The following is a 10530-nucleotide window of genomic DNA, read 5'->3' on the forward strand; positions in this document are numbered from 1 at the left end:
AATTTTTTTTTGGCGTTAATTTTTAATTTAGACGCGCCTTTTGTTATTTAAATAATTATGTTTTTTTCTTGTCAGATTTAGGGTGTAAAAAATATTACTTTTATATAGTTTAGGTGTGTAATAGGTCACTATGATAGTTTAGGTGTGACCTAGACTTTTCGAGTATAGTTTAGAATGAAAACGATGACTTTTCCCCATTAATAAAGGTTCTACATTCAATATACATCCTAATCATCCTAGACATTCTTAGTAGTCGTTTCGCCATAAATATTATTCACGATATTTTGAAATACTTCTTTCTTTATTTCAGAATACTTATTTGTCCATGAAAATCAAAAACTTATTTTGAAAATACATTTTTTATTTTTTTTGGACTCAATTTTTTCTCTCACTTCATAAAAAAAGTATATCCAAAGTCTAAAATATTTTTGAAAACACTATGACCAAACACAACTCCAATTTTATTTTTAACTTCAAAAATACCAAATAAAGTGAAAACATTTTTTATTTTCATGGCCAAACAAATCCTAAGACTCCACATTTTATTCCGAGATTATTCTTCTTGTGATCTTCCCGGTAAAGTTATTGCCACGTGACCAGGAGGTCATAGGTTCAAGCCTTTAAAATAACCTTCGGCAAAAATATATGGTAAGGTTGCATACAATACAACCTTGTGGTTGTGTCTTTCTTCGGATCTGTACATAGCGGGAGCTTTAGTGCACCTATTTTCCGGATCATGGGCCTAGTGAAATGGGTCATTTCAGCCCGTTAACTAACTACCATAACTAGGTAGCTGAGATTTGATAGTTTTGTTCATCAAACAAACACAGAAATTAGTTGGTTGAGCTACTTTCTGCCCAACTACTATACATACTCCCATTAATTGCTTGTTAGTTGTTACTACTAATATTAAAGATCTCCCATTTCTTCATAATTTTATAAGATAATATTATTATTTTGATATTTTTCATAGATCCCAAAAATGAAGGTGTTAGTGGTTACCCGTAGTGGTAAAGAACTCATCAAGGGTGGACTTCAACTTAACGATTCTGTATGTTTACTCATCTGACTTTCTTTTTGTTTTGTCAAATTCACCTTAATTCTATGCGAAATAGTGGTGAAAATTCGTTGAAAATGATGTTTATAGATGCGTGATTTTTGTATTTGATTAGTTTGTTTATGTAATTCTTAATGATTCTGTGTGTTTTTCCATATTTCTGACTCTGGGGTTGTTTTTGTTTTGTCGAATTTAGCTTGATTGGTGATCAATTTTGCTACGTGAATGCGTATTTTAAGCTAAAATAGTGGTGAAAATTCGTTGAGAAGGACGTATATAAATTCGTGATTTTTGTATTTGATTAATTTGTTTATGTAATTCTCACTGATTCTGTGTGTTTTTCCGTATTTCCTCATCTGGGTTTGTTTTTGTTTTGTCAAATTCAGCTTGATTGGTGTTCAATTATGCTACGTGAATGTGTATTTAAAGCTAAAATAGAGGTGAATTCCTTAAAAATGATGTTTATAGATGCGTGATTTTTGTACTTGATTAGCTTGTGTATGTATGTTATTCTCACTGATTCTGTGTGTTTTCCATCTTTATTCGTCTGGGTTTCTTTTGGTTTTGCGAAATTCAGCTTAATTTATGCTCAATTGGTTTGTTTATGTATATAGATGGCATTTTTTATTGGTTTGTTTATGTAATTCTGCTTGTTGCTGTTACTGATTCTGTGTGTTTTTCCATCTTTGCTCATCTGGGTTTGCTTTTGTTTTTCCAAATTCAGCTTAGTGTATGCTCAATTATGATTGATATATGTTGTTGTCACTAATTCTGTATGTTCTTACATCTTTCCTCATCTGGGTTTGTTTTTTTGATAACCGTGGTGTCCGGGCCAGCTTGCGCCCACCTCGACTAATTCCACGGGATACTTGCCACCTCCCACCAGCAACTGGTATCAGTTTACTCGATCCACCAATGCTAGAACAGATGGGAAGAAATCACCTAATGTTTGTCTCTGTTGGGAATCGAGCCTCTCTCCGAGACAGTGCCCAGATCGTTACGCCTTTCGTGCGGGTCGGAACTTACCCGACAAGGAATTCCATTAATAACTGGCCATTTTGATCCTTTGGAACAACTCGATGAATTTAGTAGATCGTTTTAGGAGGCCCTAATGACTATAGATCGAACCTATCCAATTTTTACAGTACGATGGTTGGCTGTTGGGAATTGAACCTGAAACCTTATGGTGCTCAACCCAACTTCATTGAACTTTGTTATGCAGAATTTAGCTTCCTTGATGTATGAAAATGCACGATTTTATGTTATTGGTTTGGTTTGGTTGTGTATTTTATGCTTCTTGTTGTCACTGATTCTATATGGTTCTCCATCTTTGCTCGTCTGGGTTTGTTTTTGTTTTGTGAAATTCAGCTTGTTTGATGCTTAATTGGATTGTTTATGTCACTGATTCCGTATGTTTCTCTTTTTCCTCGTATGGGTTTGTTTTTGTTTCGTAAAATTCAGCTTCCTTGATGCTCTATTGTTGCTACATGAACTCTGTTTTTAAGCAGAATAGTGGTCATTTTGTTTAATGAAATGATGCATATAGATGGGGCATTTTAATTTTATTGGTTTTGGTTAATGCAATTCTACTTCTTCTTCTTCTTCTTCTTCTTCTTCTTGTTATCGTCACTAATTTTGTATGTATCTCCATCTTTCCTCGTCTGTTTTTTCCTTCAAAAAAGCGAAATTCAGTTTGCTTGATACTCTATTATGCTACATGAATGTGTATTTTAAGATGTTACCGGTTTTTTTTTTTTTTAAATGAACGTGTATTTTAAGTGAAATAGTGGGTGATGCGTTATAAATATGATGCATATAGATGCGTGGTTTTATTGGTTTGTTTGTGTAATCCTGCTTGTTGGTTGTTGTCCTTCCTTATCTTGGTTTATTTTGTTTAGTGAAATTCAGCTTGTTTTATGCTCAATTTTGCTATGTGATGCGTATTTTAAGCAGAATAGTATTTGATTCGTTTAAGAAAATGAAGCATATAGATGTGTGATTTTTGTATTTTATTGGTTTCCTGATGTGAATCTGGGGTTGTTCTTGTTTGTCATTTCAGGCTACAGTTGCTGATCTGCAGGAGGCAATTCATAAACGAAGTGAGTGGCTACTCGATTTATTCTATTGCTATGTAATATAGGGCTGCATTATTTTGAGTTAGCAATTTCAAAGATTCAACCTTTTTTAAGAATATTCAGTTGACTGTGTTATTGTGTACGCAAATAGTAGCTTGGTTTGTATTTCTTTGTTAATAACCGTGAACCATGTAGCCATGGCTTACTAGGATTTTTGAGGTATCAAAATATGAAAAAGTAAACCTATGAAGAAATCAAGGAGATTCAACACATAGTGTGTGTGTGTGTGTATACATACACACACACTTTTTAATGTTTTAGCGATCTTGAATACATGTGGCTCCGCCACTGCGTGCAGCTGGATTATTTCAGGGAGTAGCTGCTATCTACCACCAGCGCAGACGTGGGGTAACAATCCCCGCCAAGGTGTAGACATATGGGAAGAAATCACCTAGTGTTTTATGCCTTTCATGTGCTAAATCGTAGCTTAGTTTGCTATTTCACACTTCATGCATCTTGCATAGAGAATAGAAGATCCGTCCCTTGGAAAGTTCCTGATAGTGAATCATTTATTTTGCTATGATGTTCGACTTTGCTATGTCAATAGTCAATAGGAGAGAGAAAGAAAGAGAACAGCTAGGGGAGGCCTTTTTCTTTATATTTATATATTTCGGGAATCGCATCATCATGCACTTTAGGCCCTTCTGAAAGCCATGAGGCGGGGTCACATGAGTAACGAAAGACTGAGCTTGCTCATGTTCACACAAACCTAGACTAGGAAGCTTGAAAGCCATATCATATCATATGGATTTAGAAAGTCCAATAAAAAAACTATAAAAAAGGACTGAGAAGGCTTGAATGGATGGCTTCAAGGCCAGGGCTCGATCCTGCATATTCAGATCAGGGAGTATCTGTTTAATTTAATTAATGCACTCACAAACGTTCACATTCTGCCCTAGCTTCGTGTTAAGGGCACAACTTAAAGAACAACTTACTCCAAATATCTATCATATCTGCCCTAAGACACTTGACTAAATGAAAAGGCAGAGTAGTTTGAGAGGAAGGTGTGATAGCTTTTACCCTGCATTTTACTTAAATTGATTTGTGCATTACCACGAACTTTAGTGCTCTACTGATTGGTCATGTTGCGTTGGATGTGTTGGCTTACTAGAGGGGACAGGGTTAGGAATGAGATTATCCGAGAGATGATGGGAGTGGCTTCGGTGGAGGATAAGATGCGGGAAGGAAGGCTGAGATGGTTTGGGCATGTGATGAGGAGGGACGCGGGTGCCCCAGTTCGTAGGTGTGAGAGGTTAGCGTTGGATGGCTTCAGGAGGAGTAGAGGTAGGCCGAAGAAATGCTGGAGGGAGGTGATTAGACATGACATGGAGCAGATAAGGGTATAAGGCTAGTGGGCTAGTACTATTAGGACTGTGCGCATAGGTGCCTATGGTTTGTGAGTGTTTGTTACTTCTACGCGGCAGTCCCATTCATAATTTCTCAGTTCCTATTTTCTTATTGCGTGTTGCCTTATATCACGTATTGCGTACTTCTCTGATTTATGTTTTATTATTCCTTACGCCTTATCTCTGTTATTTCTATTTCTGTTATGTCATCCACCCCCATGTCGAATATTCTATATCTTGAGCCGGAGGTCTATCGGAAACAGCCTCTATACTTCTTCGGAGGTAACGGTATGGACTGTGTACATCTTAACCCCCACACCCCACTTTGTGGGAATACACTGGGTCTGTTGTTGTTGTTGTTGTTGTTGTTGTCAGAAATAAGAAAATTTTCTCTGTGTGTGTGTGTTTCTTATTTGATCAGCTGCAATATTAGGATATTTAGTGTATGAGAACATATGTGTTGGGTGTGTGTGTATGTGTATTTTTGTTTGCTCTCCCATTGTATGCATGTAAGAATTAATTAAGTGTCAAAAACGTTATCTAGCTTCAGTATATCTCCTACCAGTCTACCACTAGGCAGAAGTTCACCACCCTCATTAAGACAAATAACATATAATTTTGATAAGTCAGACTAATACCTAATATATATTAGAAAGATGCACTCCTCTTAAAGAAAAAAAATAGAAGGATGTATTCCCTTTGCTCGATTCAAGTGAACGGATCATTCTTCTGTTGTCCAACTCTTTTTGTTTTTCTCATGAATTCCTTATATGCTACTCCCTCTGTTTCGATTTATCTGGTAGTATTTGACCAGACATAGAATGTTATAAAGAAAGAGGCTTTTGTAACTTGTGGTGCTAAACATGCCATGACATTTGTGTGGATATAAAAATGGAAAGGAAAGTTTAGTGAATTATTAAAAGCATGTCATTAAGGGCATATGACAGGAGGTCACGGGTTCAAGCCTTGGAAACAGCCTCTGGCAGAAATGCAAGGTAAGGCTGCGTACGATACACCCTTGTGGTGGAGCCCTTCCCCGGACACCGCGCATAGCGGTAGCTTTAGAGCACCAGGCTGCCCTTTGCCCTTTTTATGTCATTAAGGGCAAAAAGGGAAGTTTAACGTTAAATTGTTTCCGAATATAGAAAGGTGTTATCCTTTTTAGAACAAATTAATAAGGAAATAATGCCACAAAATGTAACAGAGGAAGGGGGTATTACAAAAAATTTGAAAATATAATCATCAACTTACATAGAGTTCATTGTTTGTTTTTTAATAAGAGGAAGACATCTTGAAATGGAACCACTGTGCGTATTGAGGTTTTTCTTAGTTCCATTTATCTCCTGCCACAAGGTACGATATTTGTCTTTTGGAAACAACCACTCTACCTTGTTAGGTAGAGGTAGGTCTGCATACACTCTCCCCTCCCCAGACCCCATTTGTGGGACTTTGCTGGGTATGTTGTTGTTGATGACACAGATTAAACTTCTCTTGACAAACTTTTTTCGTTTTCATTGTGCATTCTTTGTATGTTATAATTACAATTTGACAATTTAGTCATCAATTTAACTGGGATTTATAAAATGATTTTTCATTGTTCAGGTATCATTATCATAATTTTGAACTTCGATACTAATTTCAATTCAGGTTTGAAAGTTCGACCTAAATGTTTTAAGTCGTGGGATTTAAATGGCATGAAGGGGTTAAGTTTCGTGGTCTCCTTAAAGTTTCGTGTAGTCAAGTTTTAGAACTAACATGTGCAATAAAAGAGTAAAGGGAAGAAATACCGTTTGACTTCATTTAAACAATTGATACTTGATCGATTAGATTGTATTGATTAGTGATGACTGATCTGATGACAACTGCAGTGCATCTGAACAATTTTTGCTTAAACTCAATCGAAAGAATAAATTCTTAGAATTTAATTTTTATAGGAGGATGGAGGATCATAAGTAGTGTAAGAAGTGAGAATGCTTTTCTAAGTAGTTGGTCCTTGTTACTTGATACACTTGACCCACGGTTAAAGCGTTTGTGTTAATCTAGCATCGGCACAAGTTTGTATCAAACTGGATATTCTTTATCTGCAAAACTTGTCTCGATGATGTTTCGGTGTATTTCTTGCTTTAAAGTGATCATATGCAGTTTTGCTTTTTTAGGGAATGCTGGGGGTGATGAATTACGTACATGTAAGGTTTTAGCTCCATGACAAAATGTCATTCCCACTAGTTCTCAGTTGTGCAGCTTACAGTCGAGCATTTTCTTTATTTAATCCTTCTGTCATTTCTGTCTGTGCTTGACATTGTTATGGAATCGTTATGAGGTGTAACATTGAAATTGAACGCACTGTGGTAAGGATCAATCCATCAGATAAATTGCGAACTAGTACTTGTCTTCTGTTGATGCCAGTTTCTTATTTTAGAAGTTGCATTAATTTATGAGTTTGACTTCATTGAAATATTCTTTACTTCTGATAAACAGCCAGAAAATACTATCCTTCTAGACAACGACTCACTCTGCCTGTCCAACCTGGCTCAAAAGAGAGGCCAACTGTTCTTCACTACCAGAAGAGCCTCAGTGAGTATACTAAGGGGAGCACAAGCGAGTTAACGGTAGTTTTCAAGGATCTGGGTCCACAAGTCAAGTATAGTACACTTTTCTTCTTTGAGTATCTGGGGCCTTTGCTACTCTATCCTATCTTTTACTACTTCCCAGTCTACAAGTATTTTGGCTACAAAGAAGAGCGTGTTATCCACCCTGTTCAGACTTATGCCTTGTATTACTGGTGTTTCCACTACTTCAAACGAATCATGGAAACCTTCTTTGTGCACCGCTTCAGCCACGCCACTTCTCCAATTTCCAATGTTTTCCGGAACTGTGCCTACTATTGGTCTTTTGGAGCTTTCATTGCTTACTTCGTGAATCATCCTCTTTATACTCCTGTTAGCGATCTCCAGATGAAGATTGGATTTGGATTTGGGATAGTTTGTCAAGTTGCAAACTTCTATTGCCATTTATTGTTGAGAAATCTCCGAAGTCCCAGTGGTAATGGAGGTTACCAAATACCCCGTGGCTTCTTGTTCAATATTGTCACCTGTGCAAATTACACAACAGAGATCTACCAGTGGTTGGGCTTCAACATTGCTACTCAGACTGTTGCAGGATATGTCTTCATGGTTGTTGCTGCTGGCATTATGACTAACTGGGCCCTTGGAAAGCATCGTCGTTTGAAGAAGGTAAACTATTGGTTATTGGTTCATTTGATCACATTGCTTGCATTATATTACATCTACATTGAGGGTTGTCGACAACCCGAGCCTTTTTCTTTGAAGAAATGGTAACATTTCTTCTTATATCAGTAGGCTTCAATTAGAAAGTATGTGATGCTATCTCGAATGGCATATTAACTATTCTATCAGCTTCCGTTTGCTGGTGCATAACAATTTGTAGTCTTGTAGGAGTTGAACCTAAGGAAAGAAAGTCGAACCTCATCTCCTTCGCAATCAATTTATCTTATCTAGAGAGGACTCAAATAAAACACTCTTTTTTTCTATTTAGAAAACTGTTCACATTTGCGTATTGTGATGGTTGACAGTCAGACTTTAACACGGTTTGCTTACAAGAGAATTTAAACATTATGCATGATGACTACATTATCACTAAAAGTTCTCTCAACTTCCTGCCAAATTTGGTTTGCACTTTATTCAGATAGGATAGCAAATGTGAATAAGTTGTATTTTGCTCGTCGAATTAATTTGTAAGCTACTTTGCTAGACATAGTGAAGCTTCTAAACAAATTAACATAACTCCTAACCAGCAAGATATGTACTATAAACAAATACTCTTTTGTACTTGTCTTTTCTGTTTTCAATGTGTCATTTGTTCTGGTTCTTAGCTTTGATACATTTTCTTTGCAGCTCTTTGATGGAAAGGAAGGAAGACCAAAGTATCCTCGACGATGGGTGATTTTGCCTCCTTTCCTGTAGACCATTTCCTCGACGATGTGAGGAAGCCTGAGTATTATTTATTTAGTCAACCATTTTCTGTGAACCTGCAACTTTTGAAGGTTTATGTTTCTCATTAAAGGATATAATACTTGATCAGATTTTTCTCTTGTATTACTGTTCCATGTCTTAGCTTCTTTTTAGACCAGATGATATTTGTAGTTCATTTCTTTGTGACAAGCTTCAAGAACCATCAGTTGCATTAATATATTATTTGTGAGTTATGACAGTCTGCAAGAAACTCACATGCATCTTACAGGTGGCGGCGGATGTAGCCTATCTACAGTAGGTTCGACTGAACTTAGTATTTTCGACACAGAACATAGATGTGTTGAATAAAGCACCATATTTTGGTCAAATATTTAATTCTATGAAATTTAGAGGTTGAATTCATCAAGTTTAAATCGATTTAGCTTTCATACATGATTTAGTGTTGGAATGGGAGCCCTGGAGTAACTGGTAAAGTTACTGTCATGTGACTAGGAGGTCATGGGTTTAAGCCTTGGAAATAACCTCCAGCAGAAATGCAACGTAAGATTGTGTACAATATACCCTTGTGGTGGGGTCCTTCGGCGGACCCTGTGATAGCGGGAGCTTTACTGCACCAGACTGCCCTTTTACATGATTTAACGTTGCAGTGTTATTAGAAAGGCATCTGGTTTTATACTGGTAGGGCAGAGCCACAAAGTAAGCGATTTCCCTTTTATGCTCTGCTGTAAAGATCCATCAAATAATGGATCTAGTTGTCTCCAGATGGTAATATTTCTGAATGTACTTTCATTAGAAAAACAGAGGATGAAAAGCCATAGCATGTTAAAGTCTTGGTGGTCGGTGGACCGAGTTATCAGGTATTTCGGTATTTGTGCTGGTTTGGTGGACCGAGTTATCAGGTATTTCGGTATTTGTGCTGGTTTGCTGATTGGATGAACAGAGTTACATGGTACTTGTGCTGGTTGGAATTAGTCAAGTTATATTCATGCAAGAAAATGAGCATGTAAAGGTTCAACTTGTTTGATGTTGATTGCTAACCATGTATTTAAGGGACAGCCCGGTGCACTAAAGCTCCCGCTATGCGCAGGGTCCAGACGGGCCCAACCATAAGGGTGTATTGTACGTAGTTTTACCTTGCATTTTTGTCGGAGGCTGTTTTCAATGCTTGAACCCTTGACCTCCTGGTAACGTGAAAAGTTAAAATCTTTTGGTTGAACATTCCCAGGCCAAAGTGTTCAAGATTGACAACTGTATGATGAGAAAAAAGTAGTCTTTCTAAGTTGGATTGGCATGTGCTAAAGTAGTCTTTACAAAAAGCTGGAATGGCTATGGAGTATGACCCCCACACTCTCTTTATGTTTTACATCTATAGAAGGATGGTGTTCAGTGGTGGACCCAGGATTTAAGGATCGTGGTGTTCGGGAGGTTCGAACACATATATTGACGTTAAGGTTCTACCGGGAAACTAAAGCACCCAGTTATCTTCTTTCTTTACAACGTGCTTTTCTAAATCTTATACCTGTTTTTATATATAATTATACTGGATCTGTGTCAGATTTAGTGAATGCCAGAGCACCAAATATTTGGCTATAGGTTCGCCCTGATGGTGTTAGGTAGCCATTCCCTTTTGAGAGAATCGTATGTAAGACTTTCGCCTCATGATTTTGTCGTGAGCTTTCTTCGTTGGTGTTGACATTAAACCACTATTTATGTATTTAATTTCAGTCTCGCCATCTGGCCTCAAATAGGAGGGGCCGTAGCTATGGATCCTCCCTATTTGGATCTCGGACCAGCTATTGCGCATCTGAACTATTTTATATTCTATCTGCTTTTTCCTACTAATACATGTGTCAGGTAATTTTATCCGCACAAGGATTACGACAGTTAAGTAAAACGTATTTAACGTTTTTTAAAATCTTTATCGGAATTTGAACCATGATCGGAGCATGACTTCTTTAACAACAAAATAATAACTTAAGTTATTCAGATTCTTCACTTTC

General features: G+C 37.1%; 1 protein-coding gene across 6 annotated transcripts; it reads left to right on the plus strand.

Moving 5' to 3' along the window:
• The first annotated feature begins 234 nt into the window (after positions 1-234).
• Positions 235-8763, plus strand: LOC107870238 (very-long-chain enoyl-CoA reductase). Of its 6 annotated transcripts, none has more exons than XM_047412800.1 (6): positions 518-648; positions 974-1051; positions 3117-3156; positions 6695-6724; positions 7017-7771; positions 8453-8763. In XM_047412800.1, the coding sequence occupies exons 1-6, from the start codon at positions 646-648 to the stop codon at positions 8519-8521; spliced, it is 975 nt and encodes a 324-aa protein (XP_047268756.1). In that variant the 5' UTR covers positions 518-645; the 3' UTR covers positions 8522-8763. The 6 variants fall into 6 exon arrangements, with proteins under 6 accessions (XP_047268759.1, XP_047268756.1, XP_047268761.1 ...); XM_047412802.1 differs by lacking the exon at positions 518-648 and adding an exon at positions 771-789; XM_047412803.1 differs by lacking the exon at positions 6695-6724 and having other exon boundaries at positions 235-648.
• The last annotated feature ends 1767 nt before the right edge of the window (positions 8764-10530 follow it).

Source organism: Capsicum annuum, chromosome 5, assembly GCF_002878395.1.
Source record: "Capsicum annuum cultivar UCD-10X-F1 chromosome 5, UCD10Xv1.1, whole genome shotgun sequence".
NCBI classification, from domain to species: Eukaryota; Viridiplantae; Streptophyta; class Magnoliopsida; order Solanales; family Solanaceae; genus Capsicum; species Capsicum annuum.